This window comes from Artemia franciscana, chromosome 3 (genome assembly GCF_032884065.1).
Source record: "Artemia franciscana chromosome 3, ASM3288406v1, whole genome shotgun sequence".
NCBI classification, from domain to species: domain Eukaryota; kingdom Metazoa; phylum Arthropoda; class Branchiopoda; order Anostraca; family Artemiidae; genus Artemia; species Artemia franciscana.
The window spans coordinates 26,812,530-26,840,479 of NC_088865.1; the positions used below are offsets into that span (position 1 = coordinate 26,812,530).

The 27,950-nt window shown below is 36.4% G+C and overlaps 1 protein-coding gene across 2 annotated transcripts in view; it reads right to left on the reverse strand.

The window, feature by feature from the left end:
* The window catches only part of LOC136025095 (superkiller complex protein 2-like), a 71,857-nt gene that overhangs the window by 13,789 nt on the left and 30,118 nt on the right, over positions 1–27,950 (reverse strand). For both annotated transcript variants that reach the window (XM_065700818.1, XM_065700819.1), the window contains 7 exons: positions 24,029–24,274; positions 23,016–23,190; positions 19,049–19,159; positions 15,254–15,485; positions 13,643–13,914; positions 10,975–11,369; positions 1,798–2,002 (listed from right to left, as the gene is read on the reverse strand). In XM_065700818.1, the coding sequence (XP_065556890.1) occupies positions 1,798–2,002; positions 10,975–11,369; positions 13,643–13,914; positions 15,254–15,485; positions 19,049–19,159; positions 23,016–23,190; positions 24,029–24,274 (1,636 nt within the window). The remainder of the gene's footprint in view (positions 1–1,797; positions 2,003–10,974; positions 11,370–13,642; positions 13,915–15,253; positions 15,486–19,048; positions 19,160–23,015; positions 23,191–24,028; positions 24,275–27,950) is intronic.

The following is a 27,950-nucleotide window of genomic DNA, read 5'->3' on the forward strand; positions in this document are numbered from 1 at the left end:
ATAGCATATTATAATACAATAGCATATTCTAATAGCATATAACAATAGCAGGTTGCAGAGTCTGTTTTAAAAGGTCTATTGACGAAGAGAAACTCTCAATGCTAAATTGAAGTACCTTAAGACAATCATCTCTTTTGGTGACCCACTTTCCCTCCAAATTTGAAAACTACTTACAATTATGAATGGCATTTACATGAGGCGGAAAATGTTTAGCTTGATCGACAGAATAATCGACTATACTCAATTCATCAAAAGGATTATTTTCAAATTCACGAAGTTCTCTCCCAAGGAATATAATGTCCCCAGAAGTAGAAGACAACTGGAGTTCATCTCTAACAAGAGACAGTGTTGCGTTAAGACCGAGAGTGGCACAACCAGATTTTTTAAAATCATGTCTAGTACCAACCTGGGATGCAAGAGTTTCTAGTCCCTTTTTACGAACATAATGCACTCTGTGCTGAGATGAAACTCAGGATATGGGATAAAAGTAATCAGTAAGCACCTTTCTAATTTAAAATCCATAAATGACATAGTGTTGCTAGAAGAGTCCAACCAGAAGTTGCAGCGCCTACTTGACGCAAAAACAGAAAATGGAGATAGTATCGAATAGGACAATAATGTGGACAAGTCAAAGAGCAAGTCCATCACAACTTTACCGCTTATTCTTCAGTGCAATAATAAGAATCTTGAGCAATTAAATAGTTCAAGTGTCTGGGTAGTTGGATCGATTTTGATACCTAAATACTGAAATTAAAAGCAGAATGGGAATGTCAACTGGAGTCTTCAATAGAACGAAGCTCGTTTGGAGGAGGAAAAACTATTTCCTACAATTAAAGATAATTCTCTTTAATAGCAATGTACTTTCAATAGTCATCTATGCTAGTCAGTGCTGGAAAAAGTACCATAAGCTCGGAAAGAGGCTACTTTCATTTGACAACAGGTACCCGAAGAGAATTTTAGACATAAGCTGGCAATAAAGAGTCAGCAACTCTGAACTTAGCAGTACAATAGATCAGCCTGTTAATACTGCTGTTTAAAGGACACACGCTTTGAATGCGACACAGCGACCTGACTCAGACAACTCATGATCGGATAACATATAGGCAAAGAAGACAATTTCATCCAAAAAGACCTTGTGGTGAATTTAGGACCTAGGATTAAGGACGGTTGAGACCTCTTTACTACAAGAATGACCGGACGTCACTTTTTTAGCGCCACATCGGGAAGAGTGGAGACCTATCTAGGTCATCGGAGAAACATCAAGATCCTGACGTAAAACGATTCTCGACTTACCTGCTAAATGATCTGATTTACCTGTACGCCTAATTAGATATCAATGTGTAGGCATAATCACGATATACCAATGATATTTTGATTCGTCTTTTATAAGTAGCCTTGATTGTCCAAATAAATAATGGCTAGAAATTGATGTCTAACTCAACACAAGTGTGAATGGGGCTTTAAGAATATAAATATAAATATAAATATATATATATATATATATATATATATATATATATATATATATATATATATATATATATATATATATATATATATATATATGCGCTACAGGTAAAATCTTAGCATTCAACATAGGATAAAGTCTTAAGTGAACAAAGAGAAGGATCCTGAAGAAAAGTGGAACAATTTAAAGAAGTTAGAACAAAATATCCTCTTGGTAAGATTACACCTAAAACCTACTCTCCTAACATTTTAGATCTTATATTTCCGAGCGCATGATAATATGATAAAAACAAGCATGACAGTACTACTAAGAATAATAACAAAACATACATGTTCATCGAAAGAAGGACAAAAACGACATTGGTATTCATTCAATTTCAGCCGAAGTTGTTGTAGTCTTTGGCAACGCAGCGTTATGTCCAAAGTTTTTAATTTCAAATCCTCTGCCAGATTAAACGTGCCAAAATCAGGGTATTGCGAGATTTGCAACAGAGCTTCAATTGCTTGGACAAACGACGAACTGGGAGGGTCATCCCTAAAATCAATATTTAAAATGAGCTCTGACGAAAAAACGGTGTTACTTGGAATAATTGTTCCAAACACCTCCTTCAATTCGCAAGAGCTTAAAAATTGATAAGTTTTTCTAGCTTAGAAATTTTGAACTTCAAATATTTTTTTTCAGTATCTGGAACCTTAGGCACAGTTATGACCATCGTTCGCATGCTGATTCCACACACAACGAAAGTTTCTTTGCTCTCGCCCTGAAAAGACAAAGCGGACATTACCGTTTATTTTTGTATTTGGTACAAGGAATATAAGCCCTATTTCTGGCTATATTTTTTCAAGCTCATTCAAAATATCACACATTTTTTCGGGAGATTTTAGGGAGGTAAGTATCTAAGGAAGGAGGAAAGGCCACCAGGTTCGTTCCTTCCTCTTGAATGCTAATATTTTCGGGAATTTTCCAATGAATTGTTATAATTTGTTAACATCTGTATTTTTTTATTGGGGGAGGGGGTGCACAGGGATTTAAAAGCCTATTTCTACAGAGTAAGCTTCCGGAGAAATTGTCTACGAATTGTTCTGGGTACCAGGGTAACTGACCATTTTCAAACAATAAGCTGTACGAAAAACGTGGTTCAATCCTGCTTTCTAGGGCTATAATGAAAGAAAGGTTGAGAAGGCTAGGGTACGTTATGCAGATGAAGGATGACAGGTTGTCGAAGATGACAGATTAGCTAAACAGAAAGCAGGTCACCTACGGTTGGGACGGGAGGAAGTCATAAAGAAAGATTTAAGCAAAAAAGGAACTTTCTGGGAGGATGTAATGAGGGAGGCTTTGAATAGACCAGATTTGAGAAGCTGGCGTAGTTGTGTTGGCCTCAGGCGGCTTGGTGCTGTAGTGGGCGGTTAGTAATAGTAGTATAGTATTCCTACATGTATACTTGGTCTTTTAGATAAGTTAAAAGGAAATGTGACAAGTTTTACCAAAGTAAGGTACGAGAAATGCATGCTCATTATTCATCAATTATCCATTATTCATGACCAGGAAACTGTGTCCATATTTCTTCGCCAAATCATAGTCATTGCAATATTTTGTTTCAAAGTATTAGAAGGTGTTCTTTAAAGTACATTGAATATCTAATAAGGACAATCATTAACCAAGCCACATCTCAGTGCAAAAAGTTTCACTACCATTGCATATTCATTTAAACATTGGTCGTAGAGACAGTAGCCAGAATTCCTTCTTAGCAACATTCATATCTTACTGTTGTCTTTTTGATTAGTTTGTCAAAATCAACAAACATTTTAGGCCAAAAAGTTCGTCTGAACATTCAAAAGAGGCAACGTTTTTTTTCTGTTAATTAACGAGAATAGAACAAGGGGTATGTTTTTCTTGTTTTGTTCAAAACAACACAAAAGTGTATTATATCTAGGAGGAATCGAGCTAAGACAAGCGCTAGATAAAGAAAACTTATTTTTCAACGAATTTAACACAAGAAGAATAGTGAAAGTGAAATCTGATTGCTTAAACTGTTCAAGTGGAAATTTACACAACCATTCAAGGCGCAAAAATTAGGAAAAGTTGGAAATCATGCAGTTCTTGGTCGTAGCGGGCGCAATAAAGTGGGTGAAAAATCAGCAAAAGAGAAGGTGAACCATGTGGCAGCCAACAGCTTAAGAAGGTGCAGTTTTCTTCTGAACGTTTAATTCTTTGGGAATCAACATGTTGTTTATGTTTAAATTTTAGGGATTAAAAGCGTTGTTAAATTTAACTAAACAATTTTCCATGCATATTTTCACGGCTCAAAGTGGCAACACTGACGAGAATGGGATGCTTCCCAAATTACAAGTCATAACTTTAAGAAAGCTTACATTTAATAAAATACAAATGACTTGGTTCGCAACAAAGTTTTGGGTTTAGAGGTGCAAGAGGGCAGACGTAATGGGATCCAGGCACTATATCTATATTTTAACAAGGGGAAGGGTCAAATGGTCCCTCTACCTACCATGTAGCAGGATTTTTATGACCTTTTGGAAGTATCAAGTGAAGCAAACAGTTTTTGCTATATTACTGAAATGTTTTTATAAAATGACCCAAGTTTTCATTATCATTGATACCGAAGAGGCACAATTTCAGTATTTGTCTCCCATGTTACTAGAAAGTAAACTTGTCTGACAAAAGTTGGACTTTAAAACCAAAACTAGCAAAGTTAGGCAAGAAAAAAAAAATGTATGGTTGATTACATCCATGAAGTGGGTAAACCTACAAAGCTTCATCAAGATCCATGACCATGGGGGCCTAGGTGCGAAGGAGCAAGCTACTAAGCCATCGACCGGTAGATGGTAGTGTGGTGGATAAAAGTTGAGTTTTGAGCAATTTTTAATGACTTTTCCAGGGATTGATCACCTAAGATCGGTAACCTCTGCCATATTTGCTAGAAAAGTATCCAAATACTCGTAAGGACTAGGATTCCCTTAAAATTAGGAAGAAAGGTGTCTACAATCAAGTTGAAATCTCCCTAAAATATAAGGCCAATGACCTTTACAGTCCAGGAGCTAGCAGACTTGAAAGCATCAAAGTTCACGTAATTTCTGACTTTTAAAACTTTAAAGCTCGCTACCACGGCGACCGAAGGGTCTAAACATCTTGGGTAAAGTCAGCTTGTCTGAAGCTAAGTATCAATCAAGTTTTAGTGGAAGCAGGTAATTTTGTGCGGAAGGTAAGTTCAGCTCAGAAGTGAAGCCCTCTCTGACAACTCGTTCGCTCTGTCCACGTGACCCATGGTGCTTGCTCCAGATGTTCCGAGGAACGCTTTCGTGCAAGAGTCAGAGGAAGGGTGTACATCTCTACGTATATCGATTTCTCATGTCCAATTGGCTGAAGGTGCTTTCCTGAGGTTAGTAATGAAAAGCTTTTCTTGTTCTAAACCATGCTTGGGGAGGGGGTCAGGCTCCCTTGATATATGAAACAGATCCCTTGAGGATCTGTTATGCAGAAACAGATCCCTTAAGGAGTACTTCCCCCGCAAGTTCCAAGCCACTTGGAGAAAAAAGTCCTACCTTAAAGGGTTTCGTCATATTTCACAGACTTTAATTCATATGACTCTGAGCTTTTTTGTGCCCTTGGCCCAGATAAAATATCCTTTGAATTTCAAGCCGATCAGACAAAAAAAATTATTGTTGGTGCACTTACTTTTTTTTCGGCAAAATATTTTGTGTCTTGAACTTCCATTGGCAGAAGGTGCAAGTTCTGCAATTTTTGAATCAATAAGACATCCAGAACTTGTTCAGTACACTTACATCCTTTCAAAAAATGTCAATGGTACTTTGATTTGCTCTTACCTAGGATACACACCCTGTGTATCCCCTACAAACACTTTAGGTTTCGGAACTCGTTTTGGACTGGGTCGGGAAGTCGAGGATGGACTTAACCATAACTAAAAATATTTCAGTTAAGCAACTCTTTTCGGTTTCGGTTGCTCAAAAACGTTCCAAGCCCGGTAAACCTTTTTTGGTCTCTGCTGACCGCAAATACAAGTCTCGGGATTTTCTGGTACAGCACTGATCAGTAATATTTTAAGTCCCGTAACTCTTTAATCTGAGCCAGTTAAAACTTTACAAGTCAATAAGCTCCTTTTGATCTGTGCTAGTTAAAAATATACAACTCCCATAGCTACTGCCTATTGTGGCCTTAGATGAAGTTCCATGGCCAAGCCAGACCTGTGAATGACAGAGAAGAAACTCTTTCTTATAGATGCAACTATTGTTGCGCGAGACTTTGACCAGAAAGCCAAGGATGCATTGAATCAGGACCAAACTAGTTTTTGCACCAAGTCGTGAGTTAGCTCGTTTTTTACCCAATCAGAACTTTGCTTGTTTTTGACTGCATTGAGTCAGTACCTTAAACCTACCTCACTTTTACACCGAATCAGTACCCACCTCGTCCTTATATTGGGTCAAAACTTAGCACAAATTTGAAGCAAAACAACCCTTAGCTTATGTTGGCACACATTCAGAGATTACGTCATTTTTATACCGAGTCAGTCTGTACCTTCACCGTATTTCAAATTTTTATAACAAGCAGAACTTGACTAGTGTTAATACTGAGTCAGAACTTGGGTCCTTTTTGCAGCTAGTCGGGACCCGGCTAATTTTTCACCCAATCAGAGCTTAGCTCGCTTTAACGCCGATTCAGAACTTAGCTTGTTTTAGCACCTAGCCTATCTTCAGCTTCGATTGGTCTTGTTTTATACTGATTCAAACCATTGAATGGCGTTTAAGATCCAGACACAGTGCGTTTTCGCACGATGCCACCGAGATTCTATAGGACTATCTTGTTTTCTTACTGAACAAGTTTGCCATTTGGAATTATCTCGTTTTTGCGTTTGGAATTATCTCGTTTTGTGAGATTCACGATCCTTGTATGAATCCCATTTAAACAAGGTGTAACATACATACTTTTGGGCTAAAAAGTTGGCGGTTCAAGAAGACAGGACGGGTAGAATCTTTGGATGACCGACTTGTACAACAAAAAATACATATTTAGATTTGATTTAATTTCTCCGATTCAACAAGGTGCAATATGCCCATATTTTCAGCCAAATTGCGTAAGTATCTATAAAGAGTGGGCCACTGCCATAATTTGTGGTCCCTAAGTATGGGAAAGCAGAAAAAATGTCCCCTGCACTTCCCGACCGAAAAAGTCCTCTCCCAAGTTTCTAGGACCACACCTGATATACGAAGCGGCCGGGGAAAATTCTTAAATGGTTTACACACAGCTTTTTACAAAGCCAACTCTACTATGATGACTGTAATTTGGTTGCTCCTCTTATCTAATCAGCATCCTTAATGTAAGAAAATCTTCAATTAGCCACCAAAAATATATTAGATTGACCCACTCTTTGTGAACTTATTTGTTATATAATATGAAAAAAACTTCGTTTTCTTAAAGAGTTAAAGAGGCTGCGTCCCAAAGTCGAACCTTAAAACGTACAGGAATTAGGAGAAGCAGTTGGGGGGCTGCCGCCCCCAAACCCCCCGCTTTTAAAGACTCTTTTGTACAGGTTTTTTGTTGTGGGGGGGGGACTTCATTGTTACTAATTACTAGTTTCGGCGCAATGGTTCTCCTGTCCTCTTGTGTTTAACATTTTTCGAAGTTATTCCGTTATTCATTCATTTCAATTTTTTGTTAATTTAAAGAGGGCCTTTCCGAAGCCAAGAGTGGGGGGTTAGGGGGGCGTCAGCCCCCCTACAACAAAAAACCTGTACAAAAGAGTCTTTAAAAGCGGGGGGTTTGGGGGGAGGCAGCCCCCCAACTGCCTCTCCTAATTCCTGTACGTTTTAAGGTTCGACTTTGGGACGCAGCCTCTTTAACTCTTTAAGAAAACGAAGTTTTTTTCATATTATTTCTGTACGTTTTTCTACAATCCATGGTGGATGTAATTTAATAATAATTTTCCATGTTTATTTCCTCGCTTTCTATATCAATAAATTCAAACTGACAAAATTATCTAATTTTGATAATTTTAATAGTTTAGCAGCTTAATTTCTGGAATGGAGCTGGATTTTTATGATGCTTGCAGTCATTCTCGCCGTGCCGAGCTGATTATTTTGATGTACTTGAATGTTGATATTCGTAACTTTTAAGAATTTCAAAAATTAACATGGGCTCTTATGGGGAAATGGGTTTTTCTAAGCTAGAAAATGGGGGGTCAAGATTTCCCAAAGAAACTTTCCAGGAAAATTACTCGGAGAATTCCGCGTCGAATGAGTCTTCGTACACCCTTCGTACATTCCTGTACGTTTTAAGGTTCGACTTCGGGACGCAGCCTCTTTAACTCTTTAAGAAAACGAAGTTTTTTTCATATTTTGTGAAAAAAAAACCGCCCGATAGGGGACTTGAACCCTTGACCCGAGGATTAAAAGTCCCACGCTCTACCGACTGAGCTAACCACCTGCATGTGTGTAAATATAACTTCTAATAACTTATAAAAATTTCAAATTAACATGGGCTCTTATGGAGAAATGGGTTAATTAAATGGCTAATGCGTGGTTTCTGGAAAACAGGGAAGGAGTTATCGGATCGAGCTGAAATTTCGCGGATAAGCTCCTAGGCCGTAGGGGACCTCAACTTGTGAATTTCAGCCCGATCGGACAACGTTAAAAGGGGGTGGGGGGGTGGGGTTGGGGGGTCGAAACTTTCGGGGGGTTAAGATTTTCCTACGAAACTTTCAAGGACACTTACTCGGAGAATTCCGCATTGAATGAGTCTTCGTACACCCAGATCCAATGTTGGCTGTGACCTGTAGGCGTGGCAGAAAAAAAAAGAATATGAAAATTAAGTGGCTATGCGTGGTTTCTGGAAAACAGGGAAGGAGTTATCAGATCGAGCTGATAAGCTCCGAGGAGTTATAATTTCGCGGATAAGCTCCTGGGCCCTAGGGGACCTTAACTTGTGAATTTCAGCCCGATCGGACAACGTTAAAGGGGGGCTGGGGTTGGTGGGTCGAAACTTTCGGCCAGATTTTCCCCATGAAGGAAAAGTCGGAGGGGGGATGAAATTTGGCAGGTTTCTTAGTTGGAGCTCGGGCTACGAAATGCATCCCTCCCCATCCCTCTGCGACTACTGGAACCGAAGATCGCTTAACATTGTCGTGGTTCGCCTCTTTATAGAGGCACGAGTGTGCCTCCTTGATTCATTTCAGTATTTTGTGTTCAACAGCTGAAAACCGGTACAAGATGCTTTCAAACCCAGCTACAGCCAGAGGTGGGGTTGGGGTTAAACAAAGAAGCAGAAACAAGGCAAAATGTCAAATTTGTCCATAAAGTAATTTAAGATTAGGATTTGGACTATAGTTCAGAACGCACTAAAGTGAAAAGGAGCTTAAGTGTCCAATGAAAGTTTGCAAGGTACAATAGACCAAGGGCAGAAAATTGTCTTAGACAAAAGAGTAGGCACATTTCTATAATTCTTAATAGAATCAATTTAGTCTAAAGATCTTTTTTGAGGTTATATAATGTTTTTTTTCGAATGGTCCATTTTCTATGGTCCAGGCCTATTTTTGGACGTAATTTCGCTTTTGATGCTGATTTCAATTTTCAGACGATACAATTTGAAAAATTGAAATACATACCTTTTCAATATATTTAAAGATCACAAGTAAAACATTACAGCTTTCTGAAACGTCAGGTTAGAGTTAGGATAACCCTTAACATATAGGAAGGAATCAAACAGTTCGTGGTAACGTGGTAACGAACTGTAGTAAGGAGCGACCCGGCTCAATAGTAACCAAAACTCTAAAAAATTGAATTTTGATATCAATAGCTACATCAAAAGAATCGCATTTTAATGCTGATTTTAAATATATAAGTTTCATCAAGTTTAGTCTTACCCATCAAAAGTTACGAGCCTGAGAAAATTTGCCTTATTTAGGAAAATAGGGGGAAATACCCTCTAAAAGTAGTAGGATCTTAACGAAAATGACACCATCAGATTCAGCGTATCAGAGAACCCTACTGTAGAAGTTTCAAGCTCCTATCTACAAAAATGTGGAATTTTGTATTTTTTGCCAGAAGACAAATCACGGGTGCGTGTTTATTTGTTTGTTTGTTTTTTTTTTCCCAGGGGTCATCGTATCGACCAAGTGGTCCTAGAATGTCGCAAGAGGGCTCATTCTAACGGAAATGAAAAGTTCTAGGGCCCTTTTTAAGTGACCGAAAAAATTGGAGGCCATCTAGGCCCCCTCCCACGCTCATTTTTTCCCTAAAGTCAACGGATCAAAATTTTGAGATAGCCATTTTGTTCAGCATAGTCGAAAACCATAAAACTATGTCTTTGGGGATGACTTACTCCCCCACAATCCCTGGGGGAGGGGCTGCAAGTTACAAACTTTGACCAGTGTTTACATATAGTAATGGTTATTGGGAAGTGTGCAGACGTTTTCAGGGGGATTTTATTTTGTTTGGGGGTGGGGCTGAGGAGAGGGGGCTATGTTGGAGGATCTTTCCTTGGAGGAATCTGTCATGGGGGAAGGAAAATTCAATGATAAGGGCGCAGGATTCTCTAGCATTACTATAAAAAAACAATGAAAAATAAACATGAAAACGTTTTTTCAAATGAAAGGAAGAAGTAGCGATGAAACTTAAAACGAACAGAGATTATTACGCATATGAGGGGTTCTAAAAATACTTTAGCATAAAGAGCGAGGTATTTAGGAGGAGATAAATACCTTGCTCTTTATACTAAAGTATTTTTAGTAATTTCAACTATTTATTCTACGGCATTTCTGATTCAGGGGTCATTCTTAAAGAATTGGGACAAAACTTAGGATTTAGTGTAAAGAGCGAGGTATTAACGAGGGTACAAACCCCCTCGTATACATAATAAAAATATAAGGTTATGAAAGTTTGTTACGTAAGTTAATTCTTAAGTTACGTATATTTTTTACTAATAAAAACGTTCGTTAAAAATTAAAAGTTCTAGCTGCCTTTTTAAGTAACCGAAAAATTGGAGGGCAACTAGGCCTCCTTCTCCACCCCTTATTTCTCAAAATCGTCTGATCAAAACTAAGAGAAAGCCATATAGCCAAAAAAAGAATTAATATACAAATTTCATTTTAATAATTTATGCGCGGAGAGCCAAAACCATACATGCATTAATTCAAAAACGTTCAGAAATTAAATAAAAAAAAATGATTTTTTTAGCTGAAAGTAAGGAGCGACATTAAAACTTAAAACGAACAGAAATTAATCCGTATATGAAATGAGTTGTCCCCTCCGCAATCCCTCGCTCTTTACGCTAAAGTTTGACTCTTTGCCACAATTCTACTTTTCAAAACAATTAAAAGCTTTAGCGGAAAGAGCGAGGGATTGCGGAGGGGACAACTCATTTCATATACGGATTAATTTCTGTTCGTTTTAAGTTTTAATGTCGCTCCTTACTTTCAGCTAAAAAAATTATTTTTTTTTTTTTATTTAATAACTAGAAAAATCCAACAAATATACCTGAACCGAGGAATCTGTCTAGTCTCCCAATCCTTCAATGTAGCTTTACAGTCAGCTTTCAGGTTGGCATAGGTTACATCCATAACATCACCGGCTTTCAATGCTAAAACCTCACCAAGTTGACAATCTGGGATTGAATATTCATTTCCCTTAGCAAGTGCTATCATTTTACATCTGAAATTTTCTGCATTTGATGTTTTATCCATTTTTTTGGAAGGTGACTTTGGTTGACTCCTGGTTTTACGAAGCACCAGAGTTTTGAAAGTTCGTTCTTTAGGCCGTGAATCGACTTCAAGAAGAAGACCAAGTTTGGGAATACACTCATCGTCAACAACAATTAAAACTCGTCCAGGAGTTAGCTCCTTGACCATCTGGGGATGCGTGAACACAACATTCTATAATCAAAAATGGTATTTTTATTTTTTCAAAAAAAAAAAAAAAAATAAAACGAGAAAACCAAAACTGGCTTCTTCTGTGAATTTTAATCGATGGAATTTCTTATTAAAAAAAAACAACAATTATAAATAAAAACTAATGCTTTCAATGAAATGCGCTATTAGTTACACCAATGATTTGGTTTAACTAGATTGTTCATTTCTAGATACTTAACATTTTTGCAAAGGGTTTTAAGGAGAGAGAAAAAAAAACTGTTTCAATAAAGCCAAATTTCAAAGTTACCTTGAATGTGTGTCAGATGAACAGCTATAAACATCTGGAACTCTCACTGAAAAGTTAAATTCTGTTACTACTACTACTAATAACTCACTGCAGCACCAAGCCACCTGAGGCCAACACAGTTACACACGCTCCTCCTCCATCCCAATCTATTCAAGGCCTCCCTCTTTCCACCCTTCTAGAAAGTTCCCATCTGCCTTAAATCTTTACTTACGACATCCTCCCATCCCATTCGAGGACAACCTGCTTTTCCTTTGGCCCTAGACGGCTGTTCAACAAGGACAATCTTTCATCCTTTATCTGCAGAACGTGCCAAAGGCACCTCAGAACTTTCTCTCATTATAGCCCTGGAAAGCGGAATTGTACCACTTTATTCATACACCTTACTGTTTGAGATACGGTATGTCAGTCAGGTACCCAAAATAATCCGAATACAATTTCTCTGAAAACATCGATCAAATCTTTTTCCATTTTTTAGAGCGCCCCCGCTTCAAAACTAAACTTGACCACTATCATCACTGTAGCTTCCAATATCATAATCTCGATTCACAGATTTATCTTCCTATTCTTCCGAACATTTTTTTTTAACTTTGAAAAAACATTCTGGGTCTTGGATCTTTCCAAAGAGCCCTTGGCTCTTTCAAGTTTTTCCTCTCCATTTGAGTCCGTGTTCTCCCATTGCCTTTGTTGAGCTTCTTGGGACAAAGACCATCAAAATGATCCATATAAACTGGGATAGAACGCAAGCCTGCTTAACTCCTGTTTAATGCGAAACCAACTACTAACCTCATTTCATACCTTAACCGCATCAATTTTATTCTGGTACATAGCACTAATCATTTTAATGTATTTAACTGGCTTATCATACAAGGATAGGACCTTCGCTAAAACTCTTCTATCAGCTGAGTCAAACGCTTGCTTATAATCTATAAAACCGAGGACTAATGGCATTTGTTCTCTCAAGAACTTCTCAATTACTAATCTGAGAGTGAAAATTTAGTTGATGCATTCTCTACCCTTCCTAAAACCACACTGTTCTTCTCTTAAAACTTCATCTACGGCATCTCTAAGTTTAAAGAGTATCACCATACTAAATAATTTACTTACTAGAAAAACAGGCTAATGCCTCTATAATTACCACACTCACCCTTATCCCCTTTCTTATAAAGAGGTTTAATTAGATTTTTTTTTTTATTCGCTAGGCACTTCCCCTTTTTCAAAAATTATATCTATAATTTTCAGTAGCTTATCCCAGACCTCATAACCACCATATTTAAGAAACTCATTTACACACTATCAGCACCTAGGGCTAATTAGTTTTTTATTCTTTTAGTACAAATACATATAATATATATATATATATATATATATATATATATATATATACATATAATATATATATATATATATATATATATATATATATATATATATATATATATATATATATATATATATATATATATATATATATATATATATATGTGCCATATTAATTAACTAGATTCCAAGCTCATCATTTATAGCTTAGAAAATCAGTAAATTATTTCGAATATTTAATGTGTACTGACTTCAAAATGCGATTCAAGATTACATTTTAAAGCAGTATTGTAGCAAGTAGTTTACTTGTATTCTCATATTTCTAACCCGAAACTTTCTGCTAGTGAATGTTTGATAATAACTGATAAGAAGAGTTAGATATACAATTTCAATTTTTTGCGTCAGGGAGAGTCAAATATCAAAGGATTTTATTGGGAGGGGAGGAGAAGTTGCAGGAAAAATGGAAAAAGCCTTAATTTCTCCCTTTTAGTATGGATCCATATCCTCACTGACAGAACATATTTTTTTATGCCCTGCCTCAAATGATAGTCCTGACAAAAATTATGAAACATATTCATAAGGATAGGTGTGCCTCTTTCTTGTTCTGTCAAAATCGGAAAATAAAAATTGAGATAATACCGAAGGCTGCAAAAGATTTTCATAGATTACTTACGTAAACCTCATCCTTCATTTCGAGGTACTGTCTTGCTGTCTTATAAAATCCTTCAACGTCTGAACATGTGTCACAGTCTAGCCTTGGCAAGTTCTCAACACGATTTTCCAGCTTCTTTAACTCTTTTTCAATTTCCTTGATTTTAGACCGTGAATGAAGTTCTCCAAAACTTCGCTTCATCATGTCTTCGATTCGGAATGTCTTCACTCTCAGTAAATTTAAAATCATTGAATAAGTTACACGGAATTGCGATTCCAATTTTTGGGGTTTTCCTGCAATTTTTGAAACTATGTATGTGATAGCAAAAAAAGAAAAACAACAAAGAAACAGAATGTAGTTGGAAGCCGGACTTTTAAAGGAAACCACATTTTGGAGAAGAGCTAATGATTGAAAATACACTAATATACGTTTCATTTTATGGGCTCAAAGACCCACAACGACTACAAATGCAATTGCTAGAAGTTCTTCTGGAGTGCTCCAAGGCTGCGTTCTTCCTTCAACTGTCTTTTCACTATCCTAAATATCTTGCAGTCATTCGTACTCTGTCCTCAAACTACTTTCATTCGTGTTTAGTTTCACGGAGGATTTTTTCAGAGAACGGTTCAAACCTGACATCATGTAATTTTTTGTTTGCCAATAATAATTGATAAATCACATCAACTGACAATGTATAAGGCTTAAGAAGTAATATTAGCATTCAAATACCAGTTTCTGGAAGAACACTAGTACAGCGGGATGAGAATTTTATAAAACAGACCATAGGTTTGGATACACGGCCATTCTACAAGGGAAAATACCTTAAAAGCTTTTATTTACGTTATTTTCCTTTGCCGTCTGTGAAGCCTATGAGGCTTCAGTCACAAAGAGTGGCACTTAAAACTTAGTTTATTGTTACCTTCACTCTCCTTCATCTGTAAAAGGCAAGGCGTTAATTGACCTAAGTCCAGAAAAAAAGCTATATTTCGATTGGAAATTATCTATAATTAAGAGAACAGTAAAATATTGGTTCGTTGCGAATGACAGATGGTCTTTGTTAATTAAAACAAAAAAATTTTTTTTTACACTTAGCGCAGGAGCATAGCGGCGGATTTTACATATTCCTCAACTATCGTCTAACATGACATAAAACCAAGTTTGTGTCCGTGTCTGCGGTACTTAGAAAAACAGAAAACAGCTAAATTATTCAAGCCCAGAGCTTCAACTATGATCTTTGAACGTCCGCAAAGACAATACAATACAAAATTCTGAAATATTATTCATGAAGACAGGAAACCTTGAGGAATGTGTTTAGAGTACTCTTGCAATTTCGAATGATTCAAAGCAGTATATCTAATCTCTGGGTTCATTTTATTTATTTGAGGGGAGGGAGAGGAGAAGAAGGAGAGGTTCAAGCTTAAATGCTCGGCTGTATATTGGTCGTTCGAAAACCACCAACAACCACTAGAGGTTTCTTCAATAACGTTTTGACTTGTTTCTCCGATGCTATTTTTTAAGCATCCTTAAAAGATGATGACGATATAAGCAGAAAAATGACAAATATCTCGTCAAACTTACTGAAAAAGTAAATAACAAAGCAAAGAAAATAATAAAAAAAAGTGAGAAGCACTTTACCCGTCATCATGTTCTGAAGATCGGTCAAATCGGGGACACTAGTTTTACACAATATTAGAACGGTACCAGTAGAGTCAAGACCTCTCCTACCAGCACGTCCAGCCATTTGAATATATTCGGCAGGTAACAATGTTCTTCGACAGGTGCCATCGTGTTTTCTGATATCATCAAAAACTACCGAACGAGCAGGCATATTCACTCCCATTGCAAAAGTTTCGGTAGCAAAAAGGAGCTAAAAAGAGAGCAGGGAATTTCACGACAAACATAATGAAGGGGTAACACGAATACTTTAATGCTTGAAAAATACAATTTTTAGCAGTCACGTACGTAGGTACTCGTAGACCAAACCCTTAGGATGGGGATCCGAGGATTTTTCATGGAAGAAGGGGGAGATTAGAGGATTTTTCCTGGAAGAAGGTGGGGGGGGGGAAATCAGAACTTCAAAAAATTACATTTAGGCTACAGTTATCCAATACCTCCAGGAAAGTTTTTGGACCAATCTTCGGAGGAACACGTGCAATTCGCATATGTACAGGTAAGTTATGATAACTTACCTGTACATATGCGAATTGCACATCTTCCTCCGAAGATTATGGCTATTTATGGCCTTTGTGGCTATCATATAATTAACTATGGTTGCAAAAACAGCTTTAACCTATTAAAGAGTGAACCACAGCGCATTTACAGAGTCTTGAGTAATATCTCCTCTGTGTTCAACAATCGTTTTTGGCACAAAACAAAAATAAGGCTTTTTAATGGAATTTGATATTCCAGATTTTAAGCGACAAGAGGTTGAAACCAAAAATAATTCTATCATTACAGCAAGCATAAATGAAACAAGGATAGCTGTGCTATCATTGGGGAATAATAAATTATTACACAGATAGTTATGTTTGGTAAAATAGGCAGGATAATAAAAATGCTCATGTCACCGTGAATCGGATAGGTTGAATACGATTAAATTAATACGGAACAGAGATTTCCCTCTAAAACGCCACTTTGGTGAAATGTGTAGATCCCCCATCCATTTCCCGGCCCTTCGTAGCCTTCAAGATGTCCAATCAAAAATTTAAGACAGACATTCTGTTCAAAATACCCGTAATGTCTAACTAATATGTCTTCAGGATTTACACAACCCCAAATCCCCCGAGGCAAGGGCGTCAATAATACAAAATGCCAATAATTTACACAAAGGTTTTAAAATGATAAAAAGTTGGAGGGGTTGTTTGATTTGGGTATGTAATTGGCTCAAAACTTTGAGGAGTCATTCCATGGGTCGAAAGAACCTAACTATCTGTTAGAGAAGAGGTGGATAGGGGATAGGGGACAAGAAATAGACCCAAAGACTTTCAGTTCCCAGTAAACCTACAGCAGTATATCCTTCGACCAAAAGGAAGCTAATATAGAGTAAAAACTGTTGAAGAGCATGGTCCACGACCAAAAAGGGCTGAACAAAGGACCTAAAAATTTTTGTTGATCGGCTCAAACCTTATATCTCTCAAGTCCCTAGATCAGCTCAGGTCCCTAGGCCATGGGAATCCGAAACCAGAAGGAAAGACAGGGATTGTCCCCAAAAGGGGGTCCGACAAAGGAACAGAAACTTATATTCCAAACCACTTCGTGTGGAACGTATGGTTGCAGAAAACTGAGAGGGGACTTATTTAACTGGGAATTTACAGTTTAATGTCGTTTTAAAGGGCTGAAGGTGATTACAGAGTGAGCCGCATCCCTCTTGTACCCTTTCGACAATCTAGAAAAAATAGTATTTTTTGATTTAGTTCAATAGATCCTGAAAGCTTCAGTTAAGCATCCTTGGTCGTTGTTGAGATATTCCAGATACACCCTTTTAATAACGTGGATGTATATAGTAGGCTATCTTCTGATCTTGTTTTACATCTCCCTCAACATGCACTTAAAGTTCCAACTTGACACTTATCGCCGTCACTGAGTACTACCTTCCTTAACACTAACTTAATAGTACGTTCCTTAATATTACCTAGATGCATATAATAATAATGGTAATAATATTAATAGTATTATTATTTTATTACCCATCAAAACAAAACAAAAGAGAAAGAGTAAATAAAAATCCAAGATAAAGAAGAGCAGGCCTAGACAAAATGTATCCGTAATTAATACCCACTAGCAAGAAAAGACTGGTTAAACCCTGGCAAAAACACAAAAACACCGAGTTCTACTGGCTGAAGATTTCAAAACACAGATGGTTTTATTATCATTAAAATTTGAGATCTGATTAAGGATGGATGAAGTTGGGTCTGTTATGTTATATTTCCTAATAAGAAAAGAATTTCAGGACCAAAGTGGGAAACGAAGCTGAAATTTAGCATGCTAAAGAAAACAAATTGAAGTTTACGCTTATTGCACTCGGGAAAAATTCTCCATAGAACTCAAATACAAAAAATGGGGGAGGACAATTGCATTATAAAGGCGAGCTAAAACTTGTCTGTTGAATCTTAACTTATTTTAAACAATTTTACTAAATGTGAAATCAATTCGCTTCTGTAGATGCGCGAAAAGCAATTGGCGGGTTATTTTTAGAGCTGAACCGATAGAAAGACCCAGGTATGTAATGAACTGGACTGGCTTAAAGTTGGTATTTCCAAGAACAATCGTAAAACAATCGGGAACTGAATCCCAATTAAAAATCAGGATTTCCAATTTTTCTGTGTTAAACTCTAATCCGAGCTGCTTATGATCATTCTGGAGGACAATGATGTTTTCCTCTACACCCCAAACAGTGCAACTGGAAATAATAAATCATCCACGTATGATATTAACCAAACATCGATACATCGCAGGATGCACGTTGTTTCACATCTCTCTTGCCCTCGGGTTACAGCATTATTAAAAACGGCAAGTGAAGTTATAGCCCTTTCTCGAGCTCCTTTTTAAACTGGGACAACAGGATTATTTTTTATTTCAAGATCTGGATGCTGAGGCGGGAGCTTAATTTCGGCTTTCAAAACCACTACATATCATTGAAATGAAGAAGGGTTCCCCCCCTTTTGTTTACACCGCACTTTCTCGCGTTGTATAGTTTTCATTCATTAGCTCAACATCCCCCTCAACATGCCCTGAAAGTTATAACTTGATGCCTTCAGTCATTCCTAAGATATTGCAGATACTCTCTTTTGACCACCTGGATATACACACTGTTTTTAGTTTCAGTTTTATATCCTCCTCAGTACCCCTAAAAGTTTCATCTTAATACCTCTAGCCTTATTGGATGCCCAGGATTAAACATGACCCCCTTTATCGATAATAAGACTTGTGTAAACAATGGACAACTTGTTTCATTTATATTCTTACCCCAGGGGTTGCGAAGGGTATGTCGTCTCCAGTGGCATAGTAATTGGATCTTTCAACTATTGTGAGAAAAAGGCTATCTTAAAATTTTGATTGGATGTCTAAGAAAGTTGAGGGGGCGGGAGCTAAAAAAGGAGGTGAGAGAGGGTTTGATTGTCCTCGAATGCCTTTTGTCCCTTAAACTGGGCATTACAGCTTTCAATTTCAAATCGACTGAGCCCACTCCAAATTTTCCACGCTACTTTTTTCACGCAAAGCTGAGGGATAAAAATATACAATGCCGCTATATCGCTGTTTACTTAGGCAGTGCTATTGCGCTACCTATGATATACAAAATTTTTGGAAAAATAGGAAAATTTTCGAGACTAAAGAAGGAGCATCAGCCCAAAGCTTTGCGTTCATGACTGGTCCAGCATTGGCCAGCCTCAAAATAAAAAAAATTACACAATACATTATCGCAGAGATTACCTTAACCTTCCCGTCTTGGAAAAGCATTTCAACAATTTCTTTCAAAATGGGCAAAATACCACTGTGATGAATGCCAATTCCACGCTTTAACAAATTGGACATTTGAATGACCTATAAAAAATAAAATAACATGAAGTCTGACATAACTAGGACATAGCATTATGCAATGAGGTACTGTGCCATAGTCAAATATTGACTCTGTAAAAAGATGACTTAATAAAAAGCGAAAGGGCTCCATACATAATTTTTTTCATATCCACTTCAGATAGAACTAATCGTCACAAAAACTTGGGAGCGGGCTGATTCGACTTGAAATTCAACGTTTTACGGCCCTCTTTAAGGGTTGGAAATAATCAAAGAGTGACCAGCCTCCCTCCCATGCCCCTTTTTGTCCCCATAGGAATGGTGGCTGGTCAAAATTTGCAAACATCACTTCACTCAAAATGGTTGAAAGGAACAAAAAATGTTGACAATACCAACGTAAGCCCAAGCATACACGCCCTAAAATATACAGACGTCCATTTTTTTTTTATTTGAAAAGAAGACCATTCTGTACCTTCTAAGAAAACGACTCATGCAGGGAATCTAAATATTTTTGACTAAAGGTAAAAATTTGGCCAGTAACCCCCCCCCCCCCGATTATTCGTAGACAACTAATTTTTTAGCTTACAGGGTGGCATATTGCACGTTGTTTAGTCTAAAAACATCTAAGGACTTACTTTGTGCATGAGTGGAGGGCAAAAGGTGGCGTTGGAAACAAAAATCAAAACCAAGACAGGTCCCGACTAAACGCAAAATGAGCCGATTTCAAGCTGCAGATAAAAAAAAAGGTAAAGAATACGGCATTGGACTTTGCAGTCCCTACCAGCGGTGCTGTTTTCTGGCCCTTCAGCCAGTAAGTGTAAATTTGATGGTTGGGAGCCAACCATCCTGTGCTTTCGCACATCCTTTCCATTTACCTTCTCCAAATTTCTCCAGGTACCCATTTAGAGCTGGGTCGACTCTGACTGAGCTTACAGAGTCACGCTACTGATCCCCCTTCCAGACCTAATAATTGGGTACATTAAGATTCGAACCATCACCCTCTCATACAAAGGATCCTAAATTCAACGCACCAATTCACTTGGCTAGTCAAACTGCAGACTGACTCGATTCAACAAGAGGAAAGTCTCAATTGTTGAGGTCGTGACTCAGGGCAAACAACCTAAGTCTAAGCTGCACGTAGTCCTTTGCTTCTGCCAACTTTTAGTTGAAAGGTAGCATCTTTTTTTATATGTAGAAAATTTAATGATTTTCAATCGGAATGCTTGGAGGCACAAAGTAGACCCCTTGATCTCCTTAACATGCCACCTCTCGCTGCTATATTTCAACCAGAAAGGTTGGTACGATGCCTTTTTTTGAGCCGGAATCAAGCAGGGATTTTTAACTTAAATTGTTGGACAAGCAGACGTTCCCCTAGACATTCCAACAGATCCACCTCTGCGACCGTCAAATTTTTAGAATAAATGTAAATTCTCAACCTGTTAGCTACAGGTTGCAAAATGAGCCTACATCGTCCCAAAACTCCCCAGAGCCTCTAACCGCAATATCTTAGGAAAATAATTTAATTTTGTATCAATCGGAATCATCCAAGAAATTTCAATCTATATGACTGAAGAGCACTAAGTTGGCCCCTGAATCTCTAGCCATCCTCCAAACTGCCAATTTTTTTTTAGCAAAGACGTAGGCATGTGAAATCAAAATCATACAAAGATTTTCAATCTCTATGATATGATACACACAGCGGGACCATGATTACCCCATCATTTCCCTCCCCAAAATTTTTAGCAGAGTTAATTATGTCGCCCTTTTTTAAAATAAAATCATGGAAAGATTTTCCATCTACATGACCAGGGACACAGAGTGATCAAAAGTTTTCCAACAGCCCCGACCGCTGAGTTTTTGGCCGAAAGAAGGCATGTTGTGTCCTGTTTAAACTAGAATCACGCGAAATTATTCATTCCAATAATTGGAAATTCCCTTTTTTCATAAACCCAAACTTTTTAGCAGACATATCAGAAAAAGCAAAATAATTATATAAAACTGTGGACGATCAAAATCTTGAAGATTCAAATTTTGTTTAAGATTTAAATTGCAGTTCGATATTCTAGTTATTAAACGGAAAAAGCTAAAACGAGCCAAAGTTGATAAGAGCACTTACATTGGTATCTGTTAGTTTCAAATTTATTTTTTTATTTATTTATAGAGATTTCTGTTTGTTTTAAGTTTGACTTACTATTGAAATAATCACGGAAAAAGGATAAGGGTTCTCGAGACAAACATTTTGGGCTTAAAAGGACGGGTTGTGGATCAATAAGCCTTACTCCTTCATATGAGCTTATTGCAGTTAACTTAAATTAGAAATCATTTGACATTTCCCACAAAATGCAGCTCGTCTTTAGAGTGGGAGGAGCGATCTCCACTTTCTTTATTTAAATGCACATTGCTAAAAGTTGGAGTTTACTCCGCTAAGACAATTTAATTAGTCTCTAAATATAATCTTAAAATTTGACTTGCAGACAAGGAACAAAGCTTGGTCACATTCAGTCAAACATAATCTAATAGAAACGGAATATAGTTACATGCAAAAATTTCTATAGGATATGTATTTTCATTCATGGGGCGAGGAATGAGCAAAAACCAAAATTCAGAAACTCAAAAAGTGCCTAGTTTCGATGATTCACTAAACTCCATTTTCGTGTTTTTGTCTTGTAATGTCTCTTGGAGTGCAAATAGAATGTGCCAAAGTTCTAATAAATATATTTTTTCTCTGCGTATGTGATCGAAAGCTAGTTTAGTCGTAGCCAAGGGGGGGGGAGGGCTTTTCAAAGCCAGATGTGATCTATATTTCATATTAATTTTATAACATACCAACGGTAATCGTTAAAAATGATACTGCATACTTAAGCTACATTTAATTTCATGACGCTTTATTTCTCTTGTTTTTATCTCTGGCTTTTTATTTCATTGCCCCCCCCCTAAAAGTTTTAACTTTTTTTCAAAGACTCACAAATTCAATAGATTGTATTTTTAGGAAACAGTAAACATATAACAACAATTATAATATAATAGAAATCATATAATAAATTCAATAGCTTGTATTTTTAGGTAACAGATAAATATTTAATAACAGTTATAGTATAATAACAATCATATAATAACAATTTGAAATTATGCAATAAGAAACATCTTTTTCAAATTATAATTTAGCCGCTACTACATAAATAATTTCTTTGACGACACTACTTTTCCATTTACAAAAATTTAAGAGGTAAAAAGGGGTTTAATTTAATTGAAGAAGTCGAAAACAAAAACAAAAAACTTTAAATAATAAAAAAATTCAAATATTTCGGCTCCATGAACCTTTTTAACAGTAAAAAAAAAATTAAGGAAAAACCAAATTTTTTAAAAAAATATAAAACCATCTAAAAAAATGACAACTAACAGACAAGAAAAAGAAAACAATATATTTACTTGTTTATTTTGTGGTTGTTTGTTTTTTCTCTCTTGTGCGTTAGTTGTCGCTGCTTTTAGACGGTTTTATTTATAAAAAGAACAGTTTTTTCCTCAAAAGTTTTTTCTTCTGTTGAAAAAGGCTCCCGGACATGGCACCGAAATACTCGAATTTCTTTTTTTTATTATTTAAAGTTTTGCTGTTGTTTTTTCCACTGCTTTATTTATATTAAATCCGCTAACTAAGTTAAATAAATAAAGATGTTATTCGACTTTTTGGCAATATTAATGCTTTTGCATTTAAGTACATTTAATCTTTTCTAAATTAGTTTTTGCATTTTAATGATCTTGCAGTATCCATAGTTTTTACGGTATTTATTCACTAATCACTTAAAAGATTTGTTACAATAATAACACAAAAATATATTCTTTTTATAGTACAGATAGAAAACGAAAAAAAAGTTCAGTCACTCACCTGAGGAAGTCTTTTGTCAGGTCCTTTGAGTTTATCCAGGCATTTGTGCAAGAATTGAGTAATAGCACTCTTTTCTTTCGCTGTTGTCAAATCAACGGAGCTCAACATTTCCGCGTTTGAATCACATCTGCTTCGTGACAACGTGAAAGCAACAATAGGGAGCTTATCTTCTGACCTACAAAGGCATTGTGCATGTAAACTTTCATAAAAAACTTCCTATAGATTCTTTTGACCTTCAAATTAAAAGGTTTTAAATATTCAAGAAATTTTTTTTTTAAATATAAAAAGAAATAAGACTCAAATGAAAAAAATCAAATTCCTTCGGTCTGGGAATTAGAATGTCAAGGAAAGGCTACGCAGAATTGTACCATCTTGACCTTTGAATACAAACTTTATTTGAAGGGGAGAGTGTGAGGCCGACTATCGTTTTTTTTATTTCAACTAATATACGATTTCTTGCTTTTTCAAGTAATGAAAATAGAATAAGCTAGTATAAAAAGCAATATCTGCAGCCAATTCTTGGCCGATAGAGCAGGCACGTAATCATGGAGATGGGGGGGGGAGTTAGGGCCCAGAATCCCTTAGATGTCAAGAATTTAGTAGCTTTTCATACTTTTAGGTATATTTCATACGGTTTACCCTTTTTAAAGTTACCCCCCCCCCCTTATCATTTCCTGTGCAGGTGCCTGCAATAAAGAAAGTGTGTATTTACACACGACTCAGCACCTTTACAAATAAAAAGAAGATATTTTTTATATATAAAACGTGAAAATCAAGCAGGAAGCTCTGGTGTGTGAACCTAAACAAGATTCACGGGTTGGAACAAGACATCCAAGACATTTATCATACTTTAGGAATATTGGGCGTGGTTTTTCCGTTTAACCAACCTAATTGCACTAAAAAAAAAAAAATGAAAAAGATAGAATAAAATCCGAATCTAAAATAAAATTCATTTCCAGCAATATAGAGTATTTAAAAATACAAAATAAAGTACTAGCCCTAGCGAAACTTACAGAAGGTGATTGACTACACCAATCCAAATGTTCTTTTCCTGCTGTGGACCCCACGATGGAGTGTGAGGAGTAACAGCTGTGGCTCTTGTACCTTGACTACCTCCACTTCCACGGCCTCTCTGATTATTTCCTCTTCCACCACCTCGCTGGTCACGACCTCCACCACGGCTCCCTCTCCCTTTTCCTTCTGTTTGTGGCTGAATGATTTTTTCTTTGGGCTTCTTTGATTCGACAGCATCTAAATACCTAAATAAAAGATGCTTGTGGATTATGTTTTTGTAAATTGAAGATATTGACGCTAGTAGATATTGATGCTAGTAGAGTGCTAGTAGGGTACACAGAAGTGCTTTTAATGATCCCGAATGTAAAGATGTCCATATAGATGTATCCAATCCAGGGTTAACTTTAAGCTAAAATTTGGGAATGGTAGCTACTTAGCCGATACTTACGACGCTGATGGACTCGGACGATGAGAATTTGAGAAGACTGTTCTGAGAACAGTAAGATATTCAATTTCCAATTTAGAAGATAATGTAGCACAGGGATGGAACAATTTTAAGCAAATGGCTTGCAAAGTAACGGGAGATTTTTAGGAAAGAAAAACAGGAATGCAGCTAGGAATATAAGCAAAAGCTTTAGGCTTGGTAGAAAACAGAAAACATTTGTATTATGTTTCTGATTGATACATTTTGCAAGAATATGACGGAAGCAAGAGAAGTACAGAAGGCATTAAAAATGAGTTTAAAACATATTAAGTAGAGAATGGCCATAAAATTGTCGAGAGTCTTGGATAATCTGGAAGTTAGAAGAGATTTAATAGAAAAGTAAGGAGCAATTAGAGACGGGTCTAAAGGCTTATAAATGAGTTTTTAAATGTGGTGGTTGAGAGTTACAGAAAAGATATTGAAAATAATGAATATGATTTTTGAATAGGAGGAACTAAATAGTTATTTTAGCCAAGCTTTAAATAGCCTTTAGAAGGATTAATTACAAAGAACTATCCGAAAAAGAAGTTTTTCAAAGAAAAGTAAAGTGCCATATTAAACTTCAGACCAGCAGATATAAATTCTTATAATAATTGAAACTCAAAACAGCCAGAAATTAAAACAAACCATCATAGAAAACATAGAGATAACTGGTTCTAATGTAGATGAACAAATAAATCTTAAAAGAGCAAAAATTAAATTGAATGTTCGAGTCAAACTTAAAACGAACAAAAATTACTACAAAGAGGAGTTTGGCTACTGCCCTGCCCTTTCCCCCCTTCCCACATCGTGGAAGTCTAAAGCATGTTGCTTCATTTACGTTTTATTGAGAAACTTGACTTTTGGTCCAAATTCTTCAAAAATGACTCTTAAAACACAAAGTTTGCTTAATAGGAATTTGAAGCTTTTTTAAAATACTAAATAACTTTAGTATGACGAGCGAGGGATTGAGGAGGGAAGAGCCACCCTCGTATACGGAACAATTTCTGTTCGTTTTAAGTTTAATGCTGCTCCTTACTTTCAGTTGAAAAAAACTCGTTTTTTTTATTTGATCATTCCTAGAACTCAAATTAGCCGTAGGCTATTACAAAAGAAATGACTCGCTAAAAACACAACTGCCCTTTGATAGCCCAATGCGGGTAAAGCTATGTTCTTTCTATGACAGACTGGGTCAAGCTCTCTTAATCATGTACACTTAAAGAGCGACAAGAGATTTCAAATGACACCCCCCTATAAGAAGCTACACTTTTCATATCCAGAAGGAAGAATAAGTAGATTTTATCTGCAAATTTTCGGGATACCACTCCCTAAGAAAATAAAGAGCACCCGAGAGCCAAAATGAAAATGTAAGAATCTAAGGTAAAAGTTAATTCGCTCAGACAAATTCTTCAAAAGAAATTTGCTGCTTTTTCAATACAGATGCACAATATTAAAAATTTCTACAGGGGTGGTATATGAGATTTGGAACCTACTCCTATCATCTCATAGAGAGACGGTTTGCGTCTCCTAGAAGTTGATGGATTGGATATAATTTTCAACTAAAAATAGCAACTCATACTTGTTCAGTTGTTCGCCAGTGAGGCTTCAGTTTTAATGCTAATTTTCATTTATAATTAGAATGCTCGGTATTGAATAGACAATTTTTCAAAAGCCCCGTTCTTAAGCGACGCATAGAATATTTTTCTTCCAGACTCAGAATTTATATCATTCTAGAAGGGAGGGCGGGGGGATTTGCGTTCAAAAACTTTGAAGATAGTACCTAGACTCTAAAAACTGATGTGTTCCATAGAAAATATGTTATTAACTGCTTTGCACGTAAATTCAACATTAGATAGATACATTATTTTTGATGCTACAAAATCCACAGTTTTCCAGGTATTGATTTGTCGACCTTTATTGTGGATATTCTATATGCACAGTTAACATTAGTAAGGCGGCGGGTAAAAAACTTCTCTTGAGTTGAAATATATAAAAAATTGCATCTGGCTTTATTATTATTAATTAAATAAAAACCTAGTTTTTTTAACTGAAAATAAGGAGCGACATTAAAACTTAAAACGAACAGAAATTACTCCGTATATGAAATGGGTTGTCCCCTTCGCAATCCCTCGCTCTTTACGCTAAAGTTTTTAATTATTTTAAAAAGTAGAACTGTGGCAAAGAGTCAAACTTTAGCGTAAAGAGCGAGGGATTGCGGAGGGGACAACCCATTTCATATACGGAGTAATTTCTGTTCGTTTTAAGTTTTAATGTCGCTCCTTATTTTCAGTAAAAAAAAAACTATTTTTTTTTTATTTAATTTCAGAACCTTTTTGAATTAATGCATGTTTGATTTTGGCTCTCCGCACATAAATTATTGAAATGAAATTTGCATATTAATTCTTTTTTGGCTAAATGGCTTTCTCTTAGTTTTGATCACACGATTTTGACAATTAAGGGTGGGGAAGGAGCCCTATTGCCCTCCAATTTTTCGGTTACTTATAAAGGCAACTAAAACTTTTAATTTTTAACGAACGTTTTTATTAGTTAAAAATATACGTAACTTAAGAATTAACTTACGTAACAAACTTTTATATTCTCATATTTTTATTATGTATATGAGGGGATTTGTTCCCTCGTTAATACCTCGCTCTTTACACTAAATCTTAAGTTTTGTCCCAATTCTTTAAGAATAACCCCTGAATCAGAAAGGCCGTAGAATAAATAGTTTAAATTACTAAAAATACTTTAGCATAAAGAGCGAGATATTTATCTTCTCCTAAATACCTCACTCTTTATGCTAAAGTATTTTTTAGAACCCCTCATATGCGTAATAATCTGTTCGTTTTAAGTTTTAATGCTACTCCTTACTTTCAATTGAAAAAAACTTTTTCATGTTTATTTTTTCATTGTTTTTTTTTTATAGTAATGCTAGAAAATCCCGCGCCCTTTTCATTGAATTTCTCTTCCCCTATGACATATCCCACATACGATCCTCCCACATAGCCCCCTCCCCTCAACCCCACCCCAAACCAAAAAAATCCCACTGAAAACGTCTGTACGCTTCCCAATAACCATTACTGTATGTAAACACTGGTCAAAACTTGTAACTTGCAGCCCCTCCCCCAGGGACTGTGGGGGAGTAAGTCATCCCCAAAGACATAGTTACTATGGTTTTCGACTATACGGAAAAAATTGGATATCTCAAAATTTTGATCTGCTTACTTTGGGAAAAAAGAGCGTGGGAGGGGGCCTAGGTGCCCTCCAATTTTTTTGGTCACTTAAAAAGGGCACTAGAACTTTTCATTTCCGTTAGAATGAGCCCTCTTGCGACATTCTAGGACCAATTGGTCGATACGATGATCCCTGGGATAAAAAAATAATTAAAGAAAAAAAAAAAAAAACAAACAAACAAATAAACACGCACCCGTGATCTGTCTTCTGGCAAAAAATACGAA